General features: G+C 49.9%; 1 protein-coding gene and 1 long non-coding RNA gene across 6 annotated transcripts in view; one reads left to right on the top strand and one right to left on the bottom strand.

Annotated features, from left to right (window-relative positions):
• Positions 1-27,091, bottom strand: part of LOC117898365 — a 43,891-nt gene that overhangs the window by 2,023 nt on the left and 14,777 nt on the right. The window lies entirely within an intron of this gene.
• LOC117898343 (MAP/microtubule affinity-regulating kinase 4) lies at positions 18,659-23,924 on the top strand. Its single transcript, XM_034807675.1, has 2 exons — positions 18,659-18,844; positions 20,807-23,924. The coding sequence occupies exon 2, from the start codon at positions 21,481-21,483 to the stop codon at positions 23,644-23,646; it is 2,166 nt and encodes a 721-aa protein (XP_034663566.1). The 5' UTR covers positions 18,659-18,844; positions 20,807-21,480; the 3' UTR covers positions 23,647-23,924.

Raw genomic sequence — 27,091 nt, 5'->3', positions numbered from 1 at the left:
GGTCGTCGTTGAACGAAGTGTGGCACGGAGTGCCAGCCATGTGTTCGCGTTCTCTCTCTCCCTCCCTCTTTCCCCCCCATCATTCTATGCCCCCTGCGCCTATCGCTGTGTATCTCTGTCGCAGACGGGTGTCATCATTAAAATATGCTTTGGGCTCAGCAACAGCCAACACGACTCTGGCGACACTTGGACCTGGACACTAAAGTGGGTTGCAGTAGCAGCAGCAGTTGTAGGAGGAGGAGAGGTTGGAGAGGCAGGAGAGGCAGGAGAGGGTACATTGCGTTACGGTCAAGCGACTCGGAAATCCGTTAAAAATATAAAAACTATTTCTAACCAAACATGCCCTCCCCCTGCCTGTCTCTGCCTCTGCAGCAATTAGGCATTATGAATCCGCTCTGAAGATTCATTTTGGTAGATAAGAGAGAGAAATTCAATGGAAAAATCACGAATAGAGGTATGCGAATGCGAATGCGGAATCCCGAATACGGAACTGAAACTCAATCCGGTAACCCCCTGCACCCAGCGCTCTCTCGCTGTGGGCCCCTATATTGATGATCGCCAGAGCCAACAGCTGATAACCGAGAGACAGAGTGCCAGAGCTGCCCAAGGGGGTAGGGAACGTGCCACAAGCAAGCACACCTGGACTCTCGTCTATGCCTCAATGCGCGTGCGCACAAGCTGGCGATCGCCAGAGACGCAAAACGAATGATGGGGAAGGGGGCAGCACAAGGAAGCGAAGGCAGCGAGGAAGCGAGGGGCACCCAGGCAGACGGAACCAAAGGGCGTTGCATTCTAGGCGGCGACGGCAGTGGTGGTTGACATTCATCCATCCATCCATCCATCCAAAATTCTGCCTGGATTCTTGATACGATTTTTACCTGATCATATTTCCCATTTTCCTAGGAGCATAACTAAATATTTACCTAACGGGTGATGGCGGTGTCGGAAGTGGAAGTCGATAAAGTTTAGAAAACACCTTTCAACTTGTTTTGGCATTCATTTGCATTGCCACATGGCCACATGGCCACATTGCAGTTACAGTTGCAGCAGGAGTGTGGAGAGTGCTCTGATAATCCTGCCTGCCACACATTAATATGTTGTTGTATGTTGCCACAAAAGTTTTTGCTGGCAGCCGTTTTCGTTTCGTTTTGTTTCCATGAGAATTGGCAGCCCAAGAGCAACTTTGTGAGCAAGTGAAGCGAGAGAGAATTGTGCTAAAAGAAAATGTCCTTCTCGGGTTGTGTCTCTTGTCTCAGGCGGTTGGCATTTTATGCGAAAACTTTTGCCAGGCACTTGCCAAAAGGCAACTAACTGTCTACCCTCCCCTCATGCATTCATTGGGATTGCAGGATTGCAATGCAGTAAACTCGAATTATTATGATTCTATGCCAGCCTCCGTTATGGCTATGAGTGCCGCTGGGCCACTGCGGATGGGAGGATGATGCAAGGAGTAGCCTCTTTTGGCTAAGCCCTCGAACTGCCAGATAAGATAGAGATACTCGCACTATAGATACATGGAAACACTCTCAGCGATATCGGTGCTTGCTGCTGCTTTGCCACCATATGGCGGGCCATAGATACGACATTTTTGGGGTCTGCACTTAGTCGCTGGAGTAGTAGATTTGTGCCCGTGGGGCATATCCGATCAGCGTACAAATTGTTTCAATAAATTGCCTGCACCAATCACTGCGATTATAGGGTGCTGCTGTAGTCTAACCCTTTACTTCGTTGCCTGCCAGTTCTTGTGTCCTGCTGCTGTTTTGTTTTGTTCTTTTTTTCCAGACATAAGCACATTTTGTGGTCGCTGTTTGTCGTGGTTGCGTTTTGTGTTGGCTTTTATTGTCTTTCAGCGCTTGATTAGATAGCACACAGACATAGGGAGAGATACAGATACGTACAGGACACAGAGCACGCAATGGCCTGGGCCAGAAAATGGCCATATGTGGCCAAGTTGTTCCCACTGGCTCGTTCTTTTTTGTGTCCACGCTCTGAATGGGCCGCCGTTCGACTTTGCAGCTTTTCCTTTGGCTTTTCCACATGCAGCGGTCGAGTCGAGGCGAGTCGATGAGTGAGGCACCTGTGCACCCCCTCCCCCCCTCTGCCACCTTCGTGTCCCTGCTGCTTATCGCGCTTTTAATATCACGAAACAAAACAAAAAAAATGTCAGAAGGAAAAAGCGTACCAGGAGTAGGACTGGGGGGACTGGCGGGAAGTGCATGCCTGACGTGTGGCCAGTCCAATGTCCCTGCCTTTGGAGCTGCTCCTATCTATGCAGATATCTTTCTCTGTATCAGTGTAGCTGTATCTGTGTATCTGTGTATCTGTGCATCAGTGTGTGTTTGGGTGCATTAAAAACATTTTCATTGTAATCATGGAGCGTACTTTCTTTTATTATTATTATTTTGCCTCTCTCTCCCTCTCTCTATCTCTAGGCCCCTGCCTGACTAACGACGCAAATTACTCAAATGTATCTGGCAGATACTTTTTGTTTTCCACCTCGATATGTCGCCGTGTATCTCCGTCTCTGTCTCTGGTCGTCGTTCGTCGTCGTCGCTCATATATTATTTATTGATCGCGATAAGCGTCACGAAGCCAATTTCAAGCGTTAGCCAAATGATACTTCCACCCACCCACCGCCTCCTTGTGCACCTCCCCACAACAGCAACTCAATCGTAAGTGCTTTTTGCATTCGCTTCCAACTAATTTCTGGGTACAGTCGCGCTCTGCCAGCTAACATTCCGTTCCGAGAGAGTCTCAGATTGATTTTTTCCCTTTTCGTGCATCCGCTTTGGTGCGTGGCAGCAGCAGCTCCTTCCCTCTGCTGAAATTAACGTTGCAATCAAAGGTAGACTTCTTGCAGCTGGCAGATGTCGTCGTCGTCGTTCCTTAATAAGTCACCCCATGGGTCCCTCCCTCGGCAAACACACACAATTTTCTCATTGCGAGTGCCTCGTGGTACTGCTGGTGGTGGTGCAAGCGTCTTCAAGACGCTCTGGGAAACCAACTGTCGTCGATCGCTTGTGGCCGTTACATTCAGTGTTTCTGCTTCTGCCTCTGCTTCTGCTGCTGGCCTCCTGCATGTGGCGTGTGCTGTATGGTCATGGAGCGTAAACGGAGTCACTCTGTGGAACTACCATAAGTTTTCTTTCAAGCCAACCCCTCCCCACAGCCCATGCCCACCTTCTAGTGCCTTATTGTTTGCCGCCTCTCTGTGCCTGCTGCCTTGTGCCTTCTGGCTTTTTGTAACGTATATTTGTGTGGCGTACATTTCTTACTTAACTTTTAGCTTTACTTACATATAGTTTAGCGGGGTGGGGGACTGGAGAAGCAGGAGCTTAAGGACTCTATCACGCAATGCGCGACGCCGCTGAATAATTCAATTTTCTCCGTGTGTCCAGTGTGTCCTGTGCGTAATGTGTCCATTTAGTCGGGGTCATTAAGAGACGCATACGCATACCCCCCACCCCAGACCAGGGGCATAAACACTTCCTTCCCACTAACCGAGGTGGAAGTTTCCTTAACAAAACGCCTCACTGCCTCCACCTACTCCTACGCGAGACCACCACCTGGCCAGGGACACTGACTGCTGCCCATTGAGTGGGTGGTGCTGGTGGTTTGACTTATTTTTATGACAAATGCGAGATATGTTAATGCGATAGGCTGGCTGGCGGGTTATTAAGGAAATTACCCACACATGGCATAGAGTTGCGGTCACAAAACAGTGTCCTGTGAGTCCTTCGAGTCCTTGAGGCTCGTACAAATATTTGAAGTTTCAATTTCATAGCGAGAGGCGCGCGAGAGGCGAGCATTAATAGAATACACATAGATACTCCAGGTATCCACTGTCCTGGCCACAGAGAAATGACTTCATGTCATGCCTTGAGATAATTAGAGGTTGTACCTTTCAGTAGTCCCCTCCCAAGGCCCCCCTCCAACCGCTGGCTCATATCCCAATTTGCTTTGCTTATCGCCGAGGACAAATCTGATGTTCTTTTGGAAGAGGAGAGAGAGACGGGGGCACATTGTACATCCCCCTATTGCATGTCTGGAAACCTTGGAGCTGGACAAAACTTGGGTGTCATTTGCCTTCGCCTCGTGCTGTGTTGGAGAGTGACTAAGGCTGAGTCACTGTCGCGTCGAGTGCTCCCTCCGGAGGCGGACTAAATTTGTTTAAATTCATCTGCGTATCAACAAATTGATTGTATTTAATTCAATTGAACCCATGTGAAGAGTCGACACAAATGAAAGGCATCAACACAGAGACAGAGACAGAGACAGAGTCAGAGACACAGAAAGAGACAGAGACACAGAGGAAGAGATAGAGAGAACACCCACTATCGAGCGAGAACTTGTCTGGGGGGCGGACCAAATTGACTTGAATAATGAAATTTGCTGCTTATAAAAACGGACTGCGATTCGGCATGGGTTCCAAAAAGGGAGCAAGCAGCGGCAGCGGCAGAGGCAGCGGCTCCTCCTGTCGCCTGAGTTTTCATAACAAATTGAGTTCAGAGAAAGGGATTGGAGCAGGGCCGAGCGGGACAGCAAGTGAGTCAAAAAGTCGCAATAAAATCTTGTAAAGAATAAAATTCAATTTCAATTGTTCGTCCAGCATGCAGCACTCTGCCCATCTTGCATCCTTCCTCTGCCACTCTGCCGTTCCCTGTGTGTGTTTTTGCTTTTAAATGAAAAAGATTTTCTTGATCAAACAATGGGGAATGTCGTCTGGACACACTTACACGTAGAGACGCAGAGGGAAGAAGATATCCACAGCGAGAGGGAATACAATTGTTGATTTATGCATCGGAGATGAAATTCTTGGAAAACTTTTGAGCCCTTTCCCCCATCGCCTGGTACTTTTCATAATTGCAATGAAAACTACGGTACGGAAAAGCTGCAGAAAATCAATGACTGGAAACCCCAGGACTCTTCTTTCAGGCTCCTCCACAAGTGACAGTTTCAATTAAAAATACGTTTAGGAATAGGGCTAAGAGGCAGCAGCCGCTTAATCGCAGAGGCAGGGAGGGCCCAGGGGGCAAACAAAACTCAAGTAGTCGAAAGAGAGCAAAGAGCCTGAGAGGCAAAGTCGTCCAGTTCGGAGGGATTCATTATGATAATTTAGTTGCTGGAGAAGCTGCTGCTGCTGCCTCCGCTTGACATTTGAAGAACTCTGAAGTGCCAGCAGTCAGAGGAGCAGAAGGAGAAGCCAGAGAGGAGCAGAAGCAGCCATCATGGAAGACCACCGTGAAAGGAAAGCGCGACAGATAGGACATTAATGGAATTAAATTTGTGGAAAATGGTTTTGCATTATGTGGCAAGGGGCAGCACAACTAGAAAGGGATTCAGATTCAGTTTCGGTTTGTCATTAAGAGGGGGCGCCGCGCAGTGCCTCCTATAGAAAGTTGAGTGGCCACCACGTGCTGCAGTATATATGAGGGCTGGGCAGTGGCATTAAGGCATGAGGCATGAATCAACCTTAACAACCACTTGCTGCAGGGCCACTGGCAGTGCCTCTGATTCCCTCTACTCTGTGACAGCTCGTCGTCAGCTGGCATCATAACTCAGTTGGCAAGAGTCGAGTCGAGTCGAGTCTAGTCCAGTTCGGTTCGGTTCGGTTCTTTTGCTTCTCTCGTTTCAGTCGAGTCAAAGGCTGCACAGCACAGCACTTAATGAGCACATCCGGTGGATGCACTCCGCCCCGTTTGCAGCACTGCCCATTGCAGTGGCCTTGCATTGCTTCATTGCACTTTACATTAAAGTCGCGAGAGAACATTACACAATACGAGACGAGACGAGACGAGACGAACATCGAACGACAGACAGAGAGCGAGAGAGAGAACATTAATGTTCATTAGTGTCGTTGTCTCCATATCTTAGGGCTGTCCCCATATCCATTTGGTTGTCGATGTCGCTGTCAATTCTCTGCTGCTGCTGTCCATTCTGATGTCCATGTCTCATAATGCCAGTCGACGAGACCCTGTCCTGTCCTGTCCCACCAAAAGGTGTCAATGCAATGCGACGCTTCATGCTCAATTAAGGTAGAGGAGAGGCGAGGAGAGGTCACTCGGTCGCGGCATCTTGGAGTTCCAGTCGCAGATGGAGAGAATCTTTTGGTGCGTAATTGAAACCCTGCTGGCGTCTTCTTCTCATGCTTTTTCTCTTTCTCCAGGAAGTGCAGGCAACCGCCGTGACGTTTCCCTTCTTGTCTCCTTTTTGCCTCTCCCAATGCTGCCCCACCACCCTTTCCACTTTTGAGTTTTGGTTTTGGCCTTTGTCTCTCGGCGGGGTTTGTCTTTCGGCTCTCGGCTCTCGACTCTTGGGCTTCGACTTGACCTTTTGTTTGTGTTGCGGTTCATTAAGGCAACTCGAAACCCTTTAATTGTCTTCTCTACTTGTCCCCTGCTCCGCTGCTTCCCCTGCCACTTGCCCCCATCTACACTTATCCTGCTGCTACTTCTTCGGATGGCTGACACCCTGAGAACTTTTCCCACTTTGAACACAGATTTCGGGGGCCCTGAGAAGCGAGCGATGGTGAGGGTGGGAGGCGACTCTATTTGTTGCCGGTGGCTCAACGACTCCAGAATTAGTTGATTTATGAATTATGACAATGTAGAGCACATCGCACCAGAGGGAGAGCAATGACGATCGCTGGTGCTGCTGCTGCTGCAGACATGCTGTCTACGGAGCGCGGTCTAAGCTGCCGGATATTCTAATAAAGTCTGTCCTCCCATGGACTGCAATTGTGTACGTGCTGGAACCCTATGGTCAGATGCAGATTTAACACTTCTTGTCAGATGTTGATTGAAGCAGCCCCTAGCAGACCAGTTGTGCCTCAGTCTCATCATTATTTGAGCACTGCCTCAGCAGCAGCATCAGCAGCAGCAGCAGCATCCCATCGAAGAAGGAACCAGCAATTGTCGAATGCGGAACTATGGACACAACTTTGGGCTGCCGGGAGCATGGGAACTAGTCTGTGGTGTTGCTGTTGCTGCTGCTGCTGCTGCACTCAAATTAGTGCAATCAACTTATCTTGTGCGTATCTGCAAGTGCAGCTCCAGCAGCAGCAGCCACTTGCTGGGGCAATTGTTTCTTTGCATCTAACACTTCAATTGTGTCCGACTGCCTCAGCGGTGGGAATTTGTCTGCCTGCCAGTCGGCCTCCCCCAAGGAAAAACTATTTAAACGCGAAAGGAAATTATTAAAAATTATTACCGACCAACCGACCGACCGACCGACCCTCTGGCCGTGTGAAAAGCGCACCCTTGCCTCCTCCCCCATACCACCCGGATATGGCGACTGTGATCTTTGTGATCCGCAATGCAAATGGAAAATGTAAATGGAAATTGCTTCCTTTCAGGTCTCTGGACTCTGGTCTGTTTTTGAGCATTGGTTCTGCTTCAAGGCGCCTTCCGGGGGCGGCTCAAGGTGTGCGCTATGTGGCATAGCTTTACGTACATGATTCGGCAGGTTCTGTTTGGTTCCCAGCTGCTGCTGCTGGGACTGCTGCACAACTTTCCTCCCTAAACACCCCTAACTTCCTCCTCTCCCTACTCAGGACGGACTCCTTCTGAGGTCCTGTGTGAACGTGGCCGAATGGTAAGTAAAGCGTGAAGTTAAGGTTTGGTTTTCGGTTGTTCGGTTCCTGTTTCTGTTTCTGTTCCTTTGCTGGCTTTTCCTTCTGCCTTGTGCCTTATTGCGTGTCAACGCCCTGGCACATTTTGGGATATCAAAATGCAAGTTCATTGTCGCCACCCCTCGGGCTGAATTCATTACTCGAATGTATCTACCCGAGATGCAACCCCAAAGTGGAGCCCCACAATCGCAGCAGCCCCCGAAATGCCAGCCAAGAAAATTGAGCAAAACGAGGAGGAACGTTGTGAGACGCGTCTTAAGCCGCGTCACAACTCTTATACCCGGTACTCAGTACTACATCTGCACCTTAGCGGTTATTTGTCAAATTTTACATTTTCTCTTCATCTGTCATCTACATCAACAACACTACTCACGCCAACACGCTCCTTTAGCTCGCCACCCTCCCCTAGAGACACACACTGCAGAGTCAGGGCAGAGGCAGCGGCAGAGTCGTGGCAGAGGATGAGTCAGAGACGTGTCAGGGGAAGAGGCCTCTGCCACTGCGCGAAGCAGAGTGTGAATGAGAGAATGTGTAAAAGCAACAAAAGCTGCTGGACAGGGTGGGTTTAGCCACTGCAACTTAATTTCTTCATTGTGGCCATAATAATGATCCAATCGGATCCCAATTTGGTGATCAGATAGATATGGTCATTCCCTACGGAATGGCGTTTTTAGTTTTTCTTTTATCTTTAAAATTGTAGATTTGGGAGGTTTTCGCCCTTTTGCGGGGGCGGAAGAGGGCGTGGCTGATTTTTGAAATACACTTGTAACAGTGTGAGCATACAGAAGTCTGGATGCAAAATTTGGTGGCTCTAGCTTTTATGGTCTCTGAGATCCAGGCGCTCAACAAGACGGACGGACAGACGGACAGACGGACAGACGGACAGACGGACGGACAGACAGACATGGCTCAATCGACTCGGCTATTGATGCTGATCAAGAATATATATACTTTATGGGGTCGGAGACGTTTCCTTCTGTGCGTTACATACAACCGTTATGTGCACAAATACAATATACCCTATTTACTCTTCGAGTACCGGGTATAAAAAAAGCATCTTGAAAGGCATTGCACAAGACGCAGGAGTGGCGTGGGGGGGGCAGTGGCTACTTGTGGCAATGCAACCAGAGCGGAGTGAAGACAACCCACACTGCTGCAGCGCACAGAGGCTGCCACATGGAGGGTGGATCTGGCAAGGACATGCTGCAGGATATACACTGCCCCGAGGAACGGGTAACACGGTAAGCTCTTCCCTGCCAGAGCTACTGCCCAGCGATAGAGTGTAGCTGCTGCGGTGTGGCCCGTTGAATATTTAACCCTAAAACGCATTCCTTTTGGGCTGTCTCGAGCCACGAGCGAGAGGGAGACGCGAGAAGCGAGACAAAAGAAATTAAAAGTGCATAATATGAATCTATAATACATAATAATAAAGCTTAAAAGCAGCATGGAGTCGCAGTAGCAGAAGGAGCACAAGGAGCAGCAGCAGCAGCATCCTTGGCAGCTGCCAAATACAAAAAAAAAGGGTTGCTCCTGCTCCTGCCTCCGCCTCCGCCTCCGCCACCGTCCTTGAGGCGAACAACAAGAAATGCAAACAGAAAATACAAAAATTTCGTTGAAAAGAAATTAAAAATCTGCAAGATTTGCATTTTGACTCAGACCCTGACGGCAAGCGTCAAGCGCCTCCTGCCGCATGCCGCATGCCCCCACCTAAATGTAATATATGTATAATATTTTACTGCCACTCCTCCCTCCTCCTCCTGCTGCTGCTGCTGTAACGAAAAAAACTTTTGAGTGTTCACCTCAAAGTGCACTGGCGTGGACAGTGAGCACTCGTCCAGGGCGCAGAGATGGCAGGGGACCGGGTAGATGATGGATAGATGATGAGGATTCTGTTGGCTAAGCTGCTGGCCAGCCTCTCGGTCTCAATTCTAATGATGATGGCTCTTTGATGGCAGCAGACGAAGCCGGAGTCAGAGCCAGTGCCTGGTTAAGACTCCTCCTTCACCTGGTTCTTGCTCTGAGCTGCTACTGCCGCTGCTGCTGCTGCTGTCAATTTGGTTCAATTTTAATTAATGAGCACACAATTCGCCGCATAATTTGCATTTCATATCTGTTGCTGCCTTTGCCTCTGCCACTCCCTCTCACTCCCTGACTCCCCTCTGCCTCTGCCATGGCTCGTCTCGGTCTCGGCCTTGCCATTATCTAAGCATAATGGCAACGGACTGCGACTTGGGCCCGCTTAATTAAAGGCTGCCACTGCCTTTGCCTCCACCTCCACCTCCACCTCCCACTGCAGCTCTTTATCTCCGAGTCTCTCTCTCTATCTCTCTCTTTGGGGCATAGAATAAACACAATATGCAAAGTTTTCCCTTGCCTCGTGCCTCGTGCCATTGAGCCAGTGAGTCCATTGAAACGTGGCCCAGAAGAAGAAGAAATATTCGAGCAAAGGAAAAGTGCAATTCATTTATTTGCGTTTCCTTCTTCAGTTCTGCACAGTTCAGTTCTTCACCTGGCAACATCCTGGCATCAACTCTTTTGGGCCGCTTCCAGCCTCTTCTTTTTGCACTCTTCTCCACTGTTTTTATTTTATTTTGGGAAACGAGGCAAGGAGCTGCTCTCATACCCCGCTGCCTCATTCATATTTATGCGCTTTGTGGGCTGTTGCTCGCTCGAAGGCTGCTGCCAATGCTGCTCCGCTGCTCCGTCTTCTGTTGCTTGTCTCAGGACTAAAGCTCAGGACCCACCAAACCCTCAACCCTCACGTCGCCAGCTCCATCTCCGTGTGCAATGCACTTGTCAAAGCTTAATTGAAGGCAAGATTGCAGTCTGACTTTCTCCATCTCTCCCTCTGCCTCTGCCTCTGCCTCTCTCTCCCTCTCTCTGTATATGTGAATGCGGCATATTTTCCCAACGACTTGGCAAAAGTCACTGCAACGTTGCTCAAACAAAGTGAAAGCCAAAGAAAAGAAATTATGAGAGGTACCCTGGAGAGAGCTAGAGCCAGCAGAGGAAGGGTATATAGGGCAGGGGCTGGAGACGATAATTGAGTTAAAGAAATGTAAAGGAAGGGAATGGTTGAACAGACTTCAAGGCAATTTCATTCTAAGAGCGAATATTATCTGCAGTTTTGAGGTATCAAATGTTCCATCAGTTCTGCTCTTAGCAGCCTAAACGATCTCTTGGAACGACCCGCTCCTCACCTCTCCTCTCACAGTCCCCGCCCAGCCTTCGCTTAGGCCGCAATTTGCAACAAAAAGAAACCAAAATTAGACAAAGACTCGGGGAATGGGCTGAAGGCTCGAGACTCGGGGTCTGCCGTTGCCCTAGTCACACACACTCTCACACACACACACACACACACACACACTCAAGCAAATAAGGAACGTCGGAGACGACTCCCGAGTCAAAAGAATGCAGTTAAGCACACAATTGACATTTGAAACGTCAACTTGGGAAACCACTCGAGCTGAAGAAGTTGCATAAAAAAGTGCCTCCGTTAGGGGTTTCCTACCCGTCACGCTCCTCTCGTTGCACTCCGTCCTTAGGGATAAAGTGGAGGCCAAGGAGCCAGGAGCAAGCAGCAAGAAGAATGCTGGCTTCTTTTCCTGGCAAACAGGACACACGGCACGGGCACAGCCAAAGGAGAGCAGAGCAGTGCCTGTGCCTGTGCCCTGACTGCAGTTTATTTGCTTGGCAAATAAATTTCCATGCAATGGCAGTGCGCCAGGGAGGAGCAGGGACAGGGACAGGGAGTAGAGTAGGAGCTGGGGACCGCCTCTGTGGCATAGCAAAGAATACACATTGGAGAGCCCACTGGGCGTATGAGTTATCTTTCTTGCCTCGTGCTCTCCATTCTAAGATAATCAACAAACGGCGGCTGATGCTGAAGACTAACGATGTGCGCATATCTGATTGCAGTTTACTGTTGCATGCATCATTAAAATGTGTCTGCAGCAGCGGCAGCACCACCCCTTACTCTCCCCCCTCATCTGCCCTACAGGTGCTGCTGCAGCTTTTGCTGCATTTTCTTTTTATCCTACTTTGCTCAAGGTGCAACGCAACGGGGCACGGTGGCACACGAGGGGCACCTTCTATTTGCATATGGGAGGAAAAGGATTGAAAGACGCACGGCGTTCGTCTCCTTTTGAGGCTGCGTGTCGCTGAACTGTGTGGCATGTAGGATGCGGCACCGCCATTCTGTGTGGCAAAAAACTACAGGATACTTTTGGGGCAGGAGCAACCAGGGGGGAGGGTGGTAGGTGCAGCTGCATCAGCATCAGTTTTAAAGCTCGATGCTGACGTCTATTGCCTGTGCGGATGCATGGTTGGATGGATGGATGGATGGATGCTCCATGTAAGGGCTGCCTATTAAGTAACCCATGGAGACCACTTTGCTGCCAACAGCAGTGTGGCACACACACACTACTACTACTCACACACACATACAGATATTTCATTAAGTGCAGAAGAAGAAATAACTTTTGCTACATTTTCCAGCGCCCAAAAAAAACCCATAGCAAAAAAATGGCCAACTCGGAGGCCTAGAAAACGAGTGCAAAAGGGTCCAAAGTTCCCCGTTTCCCTGCTGCCTCCTCCAGGACGACTCTTCACCTTCCAGCAGGCCAACATTGGTGCAAAGTTTTTGAACCGGCAGCGGCAGCAGCAGCAACTACCTCAGAAATGAACACACACATCTGGGCCTCCTACATCTCATCTCGGCTATGCCCTGAAAGGAGGTGACTGCATATATCCACCAGCTAGGCGGGGGTGTGGCTGCAGGAGGTGGTGCAGAAGGTGGTTGGAGGAAGCTGGAAGCCTGAGAGTGCCTGGAGTACTAACAAAAATTCATCCAGCGGCAGCTAAGAGCGCAAAAATTATGTTGCATACATTACGGCGTGCACACAAAAACAAAAGAAAACTGCAACGGCAACGGCGCAACTTTCTGCAACAGAACATTTTCTTCAGACCCCGCAGGACACGCCTCTCCTACCTGCCACCCACCATGCACCATCCTCGTCATGCTGCAATTCGTTGCTACTTCTGAGTAAATTAACTGCATTTCTTCAGTGGGCTCCTCCTGCTGTGCCTCCTCGTTGCATATTTGGAGGCGCCACAGCCCGGCTGAAGGGCTCTGCCTGGCTGCTCCAGGTGGATATGGATGTGGCTATGGACGTGGCTGTGGCTGGAGGGGTGCTGGCTGCACAGAAGGGCTCTGGCGCTGACTGCGAAAAAGGGTGAGCCAAAAGGGTTGCGCCCAGCGCCAGCGAGTTGCAAAACAAGTTTTCCTTGTAGAAATTGTACTTTGCATTCGCATTAATTAATTAAAAATAAAATATATATAGAGAGAGGGGAGCGGGTAGAGGGAACGAGCAAAGTGGAGCTGTGAGTGGGTGCACGACGAAGGGTGGCTGCAGCCAGACGAAGAAGCAGCAGCAGCAGCAGCAAGATGGACGCCCTGGCACACCCGCGTGCCCCGTGGCCAAAACTGAATGCAGCGGATGCGAAGACATGCCAAAGAAGCATGGGGCAGCAGCAGCGGAAGCCCAGCGCCCAGTGGGGAAGAGGGCAGGGAGGAGCGAGGAGCGGGAGCGGCAGGAGGAATCCAAAAACTTGATGACTGCAAAAACTGGACTTTGAGGTGGAGGGGTGGGGCGGCGTGTGGCACAAAAGCCTCCAGGAGAACAAAGGCAACAAAAACTCGCGAGCGAAAAAAGGGAGAAAAAAAAGCAAAGTAGAAGAGAAGAACGAGAAGAGGCTGAGAGGGGGTAGTGGTGGGAAGGGGGTTGGTGTACAGGGGACGGCGATTTCATTTTGTTTGATTGTTTGATTTCTGCTCCACGTCGTGACCAGCGTCCAGCGTCCAGTGTTCAGTGGAGGAGGCAGAGTGGAGGCTGTGCTGCATTTTGGCGCAGTCGTTGAAGGGTCTCCGGCGTAGCCTCAAGACTTTCATTGCGGCTCGACCTAAACGGAAATCTGGCTGAGCTTGTGGCAGGGTTGGGGATGGAGTGGGCAGAGGCAGAGCAGAGACGACGATGATGATGATGAAAAACGCACTCGAATTAAAAGGTTTCGTTTGGGGGAGATGGAGATGGCTGGGCCGGACATCCACCTGACAGCAGGGAGGGAGGCATGGCGGAAAGGGGATTGGGTGCTGCAGCAATCCTGATTTTAGGGTGGTTGATTTTTGAATTAAATTAAAATATTAATGGGGGGGTCTTAATCTATGTAGAAGAGTGGCCTAAAGGCCTGCAGCAAACAAATCAATCCTTCAAAATGCAGTCACACTGCAGTCTAACTGCAGTTCTCATGCGTTCCTGCAGTAAGGATCAACATTGGCAGGAGGAACATCAGCAGGAGCAGCAGTAAGAGAACGCCCGCACCATATCTGAGATGCGACGAGTGGAGCAGCCAGCAGACAGCCAGCATATTGCAATTTCGCAAATCAAACAAAAGGCAGCCGCAGAAAAAACACAACCCAATGGATGGTGAATGGTGGAGGCATGAGGCATGGGGAAAGGCGCTCGACCAAAAGGACAATGCACAGGCCGAGCAGCACAGGATGGCACAGGACACGGGATACGCGCCGCAGAGGCACAACTCGGCGGCTAATATGCATTGCACATGCAGCGGGTCTTAAGAGGAAGAGGCAGTCGCAGTCGCAGTCGCAGTGGCAGTGGCTACAGTGCTGCAGTGGCAGTGGCAGTGGCAGGAGTAGATGCCGCAGCGAAACTTTTTTCATGACTGTTGTTTCGGCAGTGTGGCTTCAGCTCCAGCTACTGTCCCCTTTCCCCTGCCCTGAGCCTGTCCCAGCTCTTTCCTCAGTTTGTTTGCCAAGCAAATGCATCCAATGCAATTTTTTCGGCGCGCAATGTAGACGCAGGTCCTTTGCTGCAATCAACTTTGCCAGAGGACCAGCACACAGAGGCAAGGAGTGGGTGGAGGAGTGGGCGGTAGGTGGTGGCATGGTTAAGCGGACGCTTCGCAAGTCAATCAGTCCAAAAACAAAACAAAAACAACAAGAAAAACACAAACCAAACGAGGCAAAGCCAGAAGCCAGTAGCCGGCCTACAGCTACGGCTAAAGTCCTTATTATCCTGCCACCCCCCGCGCTCCCGCCCCATTGCCAGACGGGCAAAAATGCAATATCGAATGCACCCCTGTGCCCCGTCCGCCACATCGTACTAAACGCACTGCAGCCGCAAAGAAATTGCAACACAAAAAAACAAGCAAAAAACAGGAAGGAGGCGGTGGAAAAATTGGGGAAATGGGGAAAGCGACTCACAAGCGCCAGCGATGAGAGATTTTCAATTAAAAGGAATTGCTGCTCTATGTGGATTTTTGTGCTTATTAGGCTGCTGCATGCAGCATGCACCCATGCAACACCCATCCCCCTGCTACCCACTCGAAGCACTCGAAAGCCGCGCAGCACATTTGGTAATCAATTTCTGTTGTTGCCTGCCACTGCCACAGTGTTGTGTGAGTGTGTGTGTGTGTGGCAGCTGACTGACAATCTTTGCTAATAATCTGCTGCCCCACCCCACTGCCCCACTGTGTCCCCCTCTGCTGGCATCTCTCAGCAACACAGAGCTACGGATTCAGATGAGTTCCAGATGCACTTGCATTATGCTGGATTTTAGATTTTCAGATTTTAGCATGGCGCTGCCAAAATGCATTCCATTCCATTCGTAACTATGTCTGCTGGGGTGGGGTGGCTGCTTTTTCAATTAGGCCAAGCCATCGCGATACATGAGAGGCAAATGGCAAAGGCTGGCGGAGGCAAAGGATTAGTTCCATCATTATCTATGTGTCGCAGCGGAGAGTCGGAGAGATCCTTTCCGCTTGTGGAAGTGCCGCATGGGCAAAATATTATTGACAATTCTTTGGATGGGCAGAGACTCGAGCACAAAACAATGCCAATGCGGGGAATGCAAATCCTTCACTCTGCTAATATTGTTTATCCCTAAGCAGTCGGCACATTCCGCTGGCACCCTCACCCTCACTTCCCAGGAAGAACAAAGCCACAAAAACTATGCAAAAATATAACAAAAACCGAGAAATGGAAACAGAGAAACAGAGAGACGGCGACCAAATCGAAAGGAGGGACAAAACTCTTTCACAAAAGCAAAAGCAGGTACAGGCCATGTCCTTTGGCCAGGGATCAGAGAGCGGCAGAACGGCAGAGCGGAGTGCAGAATGAATGAATGAATGAATGAATGAATGCATCGATCCTGCAATCAATGCCCAAGCCCAATGCAAAGTAAGTGCCAAAAGGGGAAGCAGAAGAACACTTCAGACTTGGGGAAAAAATTGTCGAAAATTCCCGAGGAAAAACTGTGAGAAATTCTGGCATTTTCTTGATGGAAAAGCCAGTCACATCGCCCCGCACACCCCTTGGGACAGCTGAAAAATTAGAGGCGATCCTGTGTGATTCGGTGGCTGATTTCGATTTTGATTCTGTTTCGGTTTGGTTTCCCATTCTTCTATTCAAATATGCATTTTCCCTCATTTGGCTGGCCATTGTTTGTGGTCCTTGATAGAGACTCTTTGCATTTGACACTCCACCGAGGAGACATCTTTTGGTTGTCTTTGTTTGAACGGGTTAATTTGTGTATTTAGCTGAGAGAGAGAGTAGCGACAGCTGAGTTCTGATCTGTGACTGCAAAGATGTTTCTGTGTGGGGGTTTGGCCTTATTGAATATCGATGCGAGTTGGAAACCCAATTAAACCCTAAGTCGCCACACACCATCCGCCGCACGTTCTTGCGTCTGTGGCATCTGAGGATTTTGCACCTTTTGCGCTGCTGCAACGCAGAAAAATGCAGATCATGGGCCAAGGAGTCACCACGGCTCGTAATCGATATGCACCCGCATTTACCCTCTGTAGAATCGGATCTGTGTTCTGTGTGGATCTCTCTGTCTCTCTGTCTGTCTGTCAAGATGCAGCCTCGTGGCCATAACTCATCGGGGCAATGTGCAATGTGCAAAAGTGCCTGTATCGCATATCCTGTGGCCGCATTGTTTGCACAAAGATGCAGCAGCAGCTCGCTCCTTTCTTTCATTCCCCCCCATGCCCCAGAGTCAGCTGCAGTCGCAATCTGTTTTGCAGCACGATCAAAAATTGCCGAAAAGTCTTTCACCTTTCGCCTTGCTCCGTTCCGAGGTTGCCTCTCGGTCGTCAGGTGGCGCGTGTCCGCTTGTGGCCAACTGTGATTTTGTTGCAGTTGCATTGTCTTCGGTTGCAGCATTGAGTCAGTCGGCCACTTCGTCATCTGTTGTTGCGTGTGCCACGTGCGTCTATGCGGCGTCTCTGGCTCAGCGTTTATCTGCCTCGGCGAATGGTGTCTGAATTCGGAATTACCCGCTTGATTATTAACATGTCGCTGTGGCCTACATTTGCCACCTCCCCCCCGCCGACTGTCTGTCGTCTGCCACTGCCGCTGCCTCTTGCCACTGACTTGAGCTTGAGCTCCACTTCCATTTCCAATTCCATTTGGAAAGCCCGCCCAAGTGACTGTCATCTCAGGAGACAGGGGAGGCGCCAGAGAGAGGCAGAGCCAAGAGGCATCCAACACAAACGGCCAAAAGCTTTTTAATTAAGCCTCTGCCTTGGCCCACTGCCGGGGAGGGAGAGACTGCAAACTGAATCGGGAATCGAGGAGAAATCACAGAGAAAACTGTTATTATAATCATCATCGTCTACAAAGTCCATCGTCCTACGTCTGTCCACCCTCCGTGCTTGTCCCCCGTCTTGCTTGTCGCCTACTTTGTCATTATAATTTTTCTTTTCAGCTTTTCCCGTAGTTATGAGTGGGGAGAAACGGAGAAAGATTGGGAGGGAGCAAGAGCAAGAGCAGAAGCAGAAGCAAAAGGAAATTTGTTCGGCCCTAAAGAAAGAAATGCATTTTATTATTACGAGCATTATTATTTGTTGTGGTAACTTTTTAATCATTCCCAATCCTCCACCCCACCCTCCTGTAGAGTGGATTGAGGGCTCCGTTCCCTTTGACTACACTTTGGGAACAAAAAAAAACACTTTAAGAAACCCACTGGCCGGTCGACGGCGACGACTCTTATTGGTGCACCAGCGACAGACACGCAGACAAACAAAGGCAGACAGCCACAGATACTCCTACATACTTTCGATACGTATCCATCAGATACTCGAACGACGAATGGGGAAAGCAGAGACAGAGAGAGAAAGCAACAGCAGCAGTAGAACGAACCACCCTAAGAAAACCCACACCAATGCGGCCGTCCAATCCGATAGATAAATTCGCCGCAAAAACTTACGACGACTGAGAGGCACCGGCAACGGCAACGGCAACAAAACGAACCGAAGACGAAGACGGACGAAGACTAAACGACCACGAAGACGACAAACTGCCGAACATTGTTGTGGCTTCGTTGATGGTACGTACGTACGTTCCCCTCCCAAACAACGACGTCATCAACGTGTGTGACGTCACGCCTCAAGAAACGCTTAAGGAAGCAAACGACCTTCATAGAGATCGAACGAACGAACAAGCGCACAGTGGGTGTAACATGATGTTTAGCAAGGAAAAACTATAAACGTGGCGATACAAGAAGTTGTTTAATTGTTGTTCCTGTGTGAATTATGAATATTATATAATATTTATCAGCATTTGAATTTATTTTGTTGAAAAATAATACGAAATGAAGAAATGAATTGAATGAAAGAAAGATACAAAATCAGAACTATAATCTGTGAATTCAGACCCTAAATTAATGAGTTAAATTAAACCAAAAGTCCAATCAAAAATATGTGTAAGCGACTTGTTCCTCTTCATCCACTGTGTGAGCGCAGCGAATGAGCAGGCACAAAAGAAGAGCGAAGGAGCGTAACGTAAGAGCAAAAGAAGACGCTCTCTCTCCGCTCTCTCGCAGACCTGTGTTGCAAGAAAAGAATGGTTACGAAGCAAAGGAAAGAGGCAAGAGGCAAGAAGCAAGAGAAGAGCCGTTCGTTGCGATCTTGGCCTGCTGCCTGGCAATCGACGCCGCGTTCAGTTCATTTCAACGTCGCGCTTTGTATCTTGTAGTTTGCCGTTCGCTCGCCATCGCCATCGCCAGCTGAAGCTGAAGAAGAACGCAGCTACATTTCGGGATTAACACTAATTCGTTTTTGATTGTCGCCCAGGGGAATCGTGTTATCGTGGAAGGGAAGGGGTCGGTCGCAGGAACCCAGGCGGAGCAGAGTGTAAGTAAAGTGCAGAGTGAAGTGTAATTATTGTATCCCCAGCGGACGGACAGAGTCCATTGGGGATTCGGTTGTTCCCTTATCTAGTGGATTGTCTTCTCCCTGGCTCTCTGAAATTCTGCCTGAATGTATCTCCAAGTGTGTCTGTTGGGGGCGTTCTCTTCTCTTGCGTTTCAACAGGCGTTTCACTAATTACCCGATCGTTCGATCGATCCCCAAGAGTCCAGCCGTCCAGCCGTCCAGTCGGCACTTTTTGTTCAAGAAATTTTGTGTCAAACAGTGAAGCAAGTGCATGTGTGTGTGTGTGTGTGTGTGTATCTGTGTAACTGTGTTTCTGTGCAATGGTCATGGGGGCACCATTTAATGCTGAGGCAATGAAAACATGAGGCGCCGCCGCGGCCAGTTCCCAAAAGTCGCCGCTGAATGGGATGAGATGATGACTCAGTGGAGTTTGTTCTTAATTCTCTCTCTCTCTCTCGCTCTTCCTCGCTCTCCCGCTCTCTTTCGATAAAGATCTTGAAGAAGGAGAACGAGGAAGAGGAAGAGGGAACCAGAATCAAAATAGAGAATCAAGAAGCAGCGGCACAAAGAAGCGACGAAGTGGAAAACAAAGACGAAAACGAAAACGAAGAGACGAACTGAAGATCCCATGGAGAGTCAAAAGGCAAAGGCAAAAAAAAGAGTGGGGAACGACCCGCATGTGTGTTTACATGTGGCTTTGGTGTCAGGGCAGGGTCAGTGCAGTGCAACAATGGGTGTGTGGTGTGGTGGGGCCTACACTCTGTGTGGTGAGGTGCATTGAACCAGCGGGTTGGGGGGTAGCGAGACAGAGGCTTCGATTTTTGAAACCAAATGCCAGCTCATATCAGAGTTTCATAATTCAAATTCCCGGAAATTGTGCAAATCCAAGACCAACTTCTGTTGTTGTTTTTCTAAAAAATTGTTTGCTGCAAGAAGAGAAGAGAACTACACTGATGGAAAATTAATACCCATACAAAGGCACAAAAGTGGCAGCTGCAACTGAATTATTTCACATAAACAGAAACCAAAGAGGGAGAGAGCGTAATACAGAGAGTGAGGGTAAGAAAGGAGCCGAAAAGTAAGCGAAAAATAAAAGCAAAAGAAGACAAAAGGTGGGAGAGGCGCAATGACAATGCCAACGAAGGGAAGGCTGAGGCAGGCTGATCGGACGGGCAGCAAGGCAGCAGGGGATGATGGTGATGTTGTTGCTGAGGACGAAGAAAAAGTTGCAACAACAAGTAAGGACAGGATCAAGGACACAAACGCACACACACACACACATAAAAACCAGAAATTGTTACACGAACGAGCGAGCCAGAGAGGATTTGAACAGCAGAGAAGAGAAGCGTAAAGAAAGGGCAGATTAAGGACCAGTTCCTTTTGTTGTTCCTGGCAGAGTTTCTGGTTAGGTAGGTAGCCAGGAGAGAGGCAGCCAGCCAGCCATTAGGGTGGCAAAAGGTATACGCAGGTATAGACAGGCAGGATCACGGAAGGCAGGAGGAGTAGACCGAGGCTAGGACATGCAAAAAGTAAGAGAAGAAAACAGAAAAACAGAAAAAGAGAGAAAAAAGGGAACAGAAGAAAATGAGTCGACAATAAAGGGAATGACTAGTTTTAAAGGGCACATTGTTGGGTAGGAAAAACATCAGCATGGGGTGGGGGTAGGTTTTGGGAGTAAAGTAGAGTGCTGCACAGTGGTTCAAAGTAGCTTCGAAATGGGAACGAAAGATCAGATCAGATCAGATGGAGGATCAATTAACAATTTCTTCCTTTTAGAAAGTTTCAAAGATCACAAAAAATATTATATTTCTTTATCTTATTCCCTTCTTTACACTAAAGGTCGCACTTCTCCACTTGGCTGTGACATTTGGCTAATGAAAATTTTGTCTATTCTTTGCTAAATCTTTCACATCATTAATTGTTCCCATTTACCACTTACAGAGGGCAGCTGCTGATGTTCTCAGCCAACGAAGAGGAACCCATTGAATATACAATCTACAAAAGTGGAAGGAAGGAACGACAACAACGACTCCAATAACAAAAAACGGCACACGATCGAAGCGAGGATAGGGGGAAGGATCATAAAAGGCTCGTGCCATATGAAGCATTGAGCCGAGCCGCTATAAGTGCCACCAGGAGGGGGTTGGTCGGTTGCTGTTGATAGCGGGTAGGGAGCGACGCGAAGGAATTCCAATTCCACAATTCATGCGGTTGCCGAGGGTCGAGACAAAGTGAGCAGGAGATCCTCCTGGCAGAAGGAAGCAGGACTATCGCTTATCAGCCATGCGTTCGAGAGAACGTCACACCGCGGAGGGTTGCACCAAATAAGGGTCCGGGGTTTCGTTCTTATCTTAAAGCTTGTTCTGACTAGAGTGAGGTACTGAGGGGTGTCGAAAAAAAGAGCAGATGTGCAGCCGAGGAACCCACAATTACAGAGCAGGAGCAGCAGGAACAGAGTTTCGTATTCAGGACGCGTGCGCGGCATGCTTAGAGAGAGAAGGACGACAACACTCGTTCCTTCCCTTGCGTTCAGTTAGCTTTTGAGATTAGAAAAACACCTGGGGGTCTCCACTCAGGGACACATTACTGGGAACGACTAAATTTCAAGTGCTGCCATGTCGGTTGAAAATAGTTTAGGAATTATAGATTTTAGTTTGGTTTGCGAGAGTGCTGGAGCTGCTGGAGCAGGAAAAACGCCTTCAGAGAGGGGGGAATCACAGCAGTCCAAAGGCTTGGCATCGTCGGACAAGGAGAATTGCGGCGACGCGCCCAAAATTGTCACGACAGGAGCCACGGCACAGCCTGCCACTGCCACGACGGTGGGGGCCAACGGCAGATCCCTTGCCACAGCAGCCACAGCTGGGAAGTCGGGCAAAGATGTGGGCGATGGCATGAGCAGCACGGATCTCAAGTTCCAGTCGTATGTGAATGGCAACGGCAATGGCGTCTACAAAATCATCAAGACCCTGGGAAAGGGGAACTTTGCCAAGGTGAAGCTTGCGGTGCACATACCCACGGGCCGGGAGGTGGCCATCAAGGTGATCGACAAGACGCAGCTGAACACGAGCGCCCGCCAGAAGCTGTACCGCGAGGTGCGGATCATGAAGCTGCTGAATCATCCGAACATTGTGCGGCTCTTTCAGGTGATCGAGTCGGAGCGGTCGCTGTATCTCGTCATGGAGTACGCCAGTCGGGGCGAGCTCTTCGATCACCTCGTCAAGAACGGAAGGATGAGGGAACGGGATGCGAGGGTCATCTTCCGGCAGCTGGTGTCGGCCATTCAGTATTGCCACAGCAAGTTCGTGGTGCATCGCGACCTCAAGGCGGAGAATCTGCTGCTCGATCAGCACATGAACATCAAGATCGCGGATTTTGGCTTTGGCAACACCTTCGACCCCAACGCCCAGCTGGAGACGTTCTGCGGCAGTCCCCCCTACGCCGCGCCCGAGCTCTTCATGGGCCGAAAGTACGCGGGTCCCGAGGTGGATGCGTGGTCCCTGGGTGTCGTTCTCTATACGCTGGTCAGCGGCTCGCTGCCCTTTGACGGCGGCACCCTCAAGGAGCTGCGGGAACGCGTGCTGCGGGGCAAGTACCGTGTGCCCTACTACATCTCCATGGACTGCGAGAATCTGATGCGCAAGTTCCTCGTGCTCAATCCCGCCAAGCGCACCACCCTCAATGCCGTGATGAGCGACAAGTGGATCAATCTGGGCTACGAGGAGGCGGACAAGCTGCGCGTCTACCGCGAGAAGCCCATGGAGCTGCAGGATCCCGTTCGCGTGGATCTGCTCACCGGCATGGGCCACAAGCGGAGCGACGTGGAGCACTCGGTGCGGGGCCAGCTCTTCGACGACATCTACTGCACCTACATGCTGCTGAACGTAGCCAAGCCGCGTGCCTCTGCCTCTGCCTCCAGGCAGGGCTCCTCCAGCTCGGAGGTTTCCGCCACCACAGCGCTGCCTGTTGTCACGCCTGCCCCATCGGTGGCTCCATCGTCTTCCTCGGGCACCGCTAGTGCTAGTCGCCCCATGGTGCCACGAATGACCAATATTCTGAACTCTCTGACGACAACGATCAGTTCCACTGCCAGCGCAGAGCCAGCGACGCTGGCAAGTGCGAGAACAGGAGGTGCATCTGTGGCACCAGCCAAGCCCACGCGTCGGACGCCCGCTCGCAAGGGAACCACTGCCGCTGTTCGCTCCGAGATCAGCTCACGCACCCGCTCCCCCCACACGCCGCAGTCGAGCAAGCGGGGTGCCCCCTCAGTGGATGTGAAGCCAACGCTCCTCAGCGCTCAGCGGCAGATGGCGCAGGCCCAGAAGATGTCCGCCGCCACGCCGCCCCGCTTCCAGTACCTCAGGGAGACGCACAGTCCGGTGCAGACGCCCGGCTCCGCTCGGCGTCCCACCACGCTCTACGAGAAGGCAGACCTAGCCACGCCCCCAGCCACTGGCGCCACGCCCATGGTGGTGCCAAAGTCGCCAGCCATCGGCGGTCGTTTGATGGAGCGTTTCGAGGCCATCGAAAAGCCCTTCACCCGCCAAAATGCGGCTCGTGCCACCTTCCACTTTGGCCAAGGCCGAAGTGGCAAGAACGCCAGGGGTGGCCCGGGCAGTGGCAACGGCGCAGACGAAGACCAGATGCCGCCGCTCTCCGCGGACGACACGAAACCCGCCTCCCGCGTGGGCTTCTTCTCGAAGCTGACAGCACGCTTTGGCCGGAGGGTTATCCACCTGAACGAGAAGGATGTGGCGGAGCAGCGCAAGAATCTCACCAAGTAGATGATCCATGAGATACATCCCCTGTGGCTCTGTGTGTTTCGTTTATAGCTCCAGACTAGAATCTGTAGCCCTCTTTTTGATAGGAAATAAACTTTAGTCTAGGAGAAGAGTTTCACAATGCAAAGTGCGGACTGGACTGTGGACATCAAACTGTACATCAGGCTGGTGTGCAACTCAAACTGTAAACTGCATCAAAGTGAACATTAAACTGCCAAGAATGGAAGTGATAGTAGAGTAGAGTAGACCGAAAAAGACCGCTTTATCGTCTTTTATGCTAGGGTAGAGTTATGAAGAATTTTTTCCAAATTCAATTTAATTTTAATACAACAAATAAACAAAATTAATGAACAGAAATGCAACAAATTTATTCTAAAATATAAAAGTAATCGAGAAAATAGATTTTCCGAGTGGAAAGTACAACACAAAATCGCTCAACTGCCAGAAGGGGTAACAGGGGTTGCATTAACAGCTCTAAAAATAAAAAAACAACGACTAAAACAATGTCTAAATTCCCGTTTGCGTGTTGCTTCGGCATTAAGTGGTTTCATACGAAAGGGGAAGCGGAGTGGGGGAGTGTCGAGTCCGTGTGAGCAACACGAAACCGCAATCATTTTCGAGGCAGCAACTGGGAACGCTGCAAGCGCGGGGGGTTGGGGGGGCAAAATTGGAGGCGTCGAACGGCGGAAGGAAAAGGCGTTCACACAACGTCAGAGCCACGGAGCCCAGTAACAATATCCGGAAAGAAACCAATAAACGGGGAAATTCCGCAGAAGGGCCGCCGACTTTCTGTGTGTGTTTTTTTGGTGGGAACCAAACTGGGAAAATGGGTGCAAGCATATAAGAGAGGGTTGAGGGGTTGAGGAGTTGAGTGCTTAAGGGTGGTTCAGGTAAAGCGACTGATTGGGACTCCCATTGGAAGGTGAGCGGAAGCAGAGCGTTTAATTTGTTAACTAGCGGAAGACGGATACGCCGGAGACCGTGCAACTGGCTACTGGAAACGCGAAGCAAAGTAACAGGTCGCACATAAATTAGGTTGGCAAATGAGAGTGCATTAATGTACCACTCTACCCACTCCTAGAGAGCACCCCCTCTACCCTTTGTCCTTATCCTGTAGTTACATACTTGCCCCGTCCCTAGCTGTGGTTCCGCTGGCTGATAAGATTGGGCCAAAAACCGAAATGCAAACAAAAGTAGTGCCGCCCTATTTGCATGGGACTAGAACAGGAATGAAGCTCGAACGTTGCCTCAATTGTTTGCCCAAAGGGTAAACCACACATATGGATATAGCTGGAGATACAGATACTAAATATGGAATATAGAATGTGCTGGCTGATTAATCGAAATAAATAGTACTTGAAGCACAAATAAAAGTGCCTGTGCAAATAGCAGAGAACTCGATTAGATAGAGCCACGAGAACCGGACCGGGCACTTATCAAGGACTGACTGGCACACTCCTCCGATAAGATCCGCCAGCCTCGCTCCCTCTGTCAAACTCCCAAAAGTATGCTGGCAAAAGTTTCCAAAGGACGGAAGTCCCAATAAGAAAGGAATCATCGTCTAAGGCAAATCAGAGACGGACGTCTCCTTCTTTAGAGCACAAACAAAGGAACGGCCCCAGTTCTGTGGAGCTAATTTGCGGCAACAACTCGTAACGAGCATGTAAACGAAAGTTTAACTGTTGCAAGTGTAACTGGAACTGGAACTGTAAGTGTAAGTGAGAGCCAAGGAAGCGGCCTCGAATGATGGCAAGTTTAAGTGTAATCCTGCCGGCGTCTTTGCCGGGGGACCCTTGACATCTAATTGAGGGTGGAACTGGATTTCGAACTGGTGCTGCTCTTCTTGGCCCGCCTTCAAGTGTCTGCCGGCAACGCCTTGAGTGTGACTTGGGTCTTGGGTACCCTGGCCTCTCCCCTCGGCTACCCACAATTATGTCAATAGCCAAGTTTTTATGGGGCAAGGCAGGCTTGAGGCAAGGCAGGGATTTTTGTAGTGAGTGACAAAAGGTTGCTCGTAGTCTCTGTTGACTGTCGCCGCCGTTTCACCTTCCTTGCACCACCACCACCCACAACCTTCTCCGCCTCCCCCTCCGACGTGGCTTTTATTGTTTGTTTTGGGTAAATATTTTATGGCCCAAGAAGTGTAACAAGAAACTGAAAATGATTCTTAGGGCTTAGTGGGGCGCTGAGGGCTGGGTGTAGGATCAAGTGGGGTCGACGACTGTTTTAGCTTCTTTTGATTTTTTCTGTGCACCGATTTTCTCTCTGCCGTTTGCCGTTTGCCTTTTGCGGTCGCTTAAGAAAACATTTCCCAGGCTTTTCATCTTTTTTTTCACATATTTTTTCTTGCTTCTTTTTTTTTTTTTTTTTTTTGTTCTCTTCGCGCTTGCCAATTAGCTACTCCCCTGCTCTTGCTCTCCTCCTCTCTCTCTCTCTGGTTCTTCCACTGGAAAGTCCTTGGAGTTTTTCCTTTCTTATGCCGCAACCCTTAATTAATGGCTGCCTCCGCCTCCAACTCTGCCTTGGGCTTCTCCTTGGCTTTAGTTTTGCAACTATTTTGTCTCATTTTCTGCCTGACTTAAGCGCTTAATAGTTTTCAGTTTTTGTCTATAGTCTGCTATAGTTTACCCCTCCCCTGTATCCCTTTCCCTGCTCCTTTTCCTTGCACTTTTCTTCCTCAAGTCCGTAACTTTTTCTTATTGGAAAGAGAATTCGAAACTTTGTCTCTCGTCCTGGCATCCTGCTGCTGCTGCTGCTGCTGCTCCTGCTGCTTCTTGTTTTTTGTGGTCGCATGGCAGTTAATCAATTTTTTGTCCTTTTTTTTTGCTCCTGGATTGTGTGCAAAGTTTATTCTACAAGTAGAAATATGTTCCCCAAGCTGCCAGGAGGCAGGGTGCAAGTATTTTTGTGGTTTGGGTGCAAGGGAAAACTTTTAATTAAGAAAACCTTGAAGTGATTTATTGATTAGAGCAGATCTCCTGGTCGGTCCTCTGCCTGGGGTCAAACTTTCTGTGGTCGCAGATGCCCAACACTCCCGCTCCCACACCCCCACTTCTAGACCCGCCTTCTTCTCAAAGAAAGAGAGAGAGACAGAGAGAGAGAGACAAACGTCTCCGTGGATAGCCAATGGGGCTTCCGCTCAACTTGCTGTTTAATCAGCGTCGAGCAGCAGCAGCCAAGTGCCGTGCATCTTTGTGGAGGGGCCACTAAATCGTTGGAGGCAGCCAAGCGTTGAGGTTGAGGCAAGTTCCACAACAAATGCGAAGCGCGGCGAAATCAATTCTCTCCCGGTGGAGACTAGGAAAAAGCCAAGCCGATTCGCTGCTTACGGAAGCGCAAAGAAATACACCCATGGGCCCCAGGGGTCCCCCCAACCTCCCCACTGCTGTAACATTGAGTCTGTGCAGCGGGCAGAACGACAGAACTTTGGACCCAGCCCACTCTTCCC

Source organism: Drosophila subobscura, chromosome O, assembly GCF_008121235.1.
Source record: "Drosophila subobscura isolate 14011-0131.10 chromosome O, UCBerk_Dsub_1.0, whole genome shotgun sequence".
NCBI classification, from domain to species: Eukaryota; Metazoa; Arthropoda; class Insecta; order Diptera; family Drosophilidae; genus Drosophila; species Drosophila subobscura.
The sequence above is the reverse complement of the archived record's forward strand: the minus strand, read 5'-3'. Positions and strand labels throughout refer to the sequence as shown.

Bases quoted from the DNA above. Each gene is read 5' to 3' on its own strand.
- LOC117898343 (XM_034807675.1), top strand. From the start codon at position 21,481: ATGTCGGTTGAAAATAGTTTAGGAATTATAGATTTTAGTTTGGTTTGC.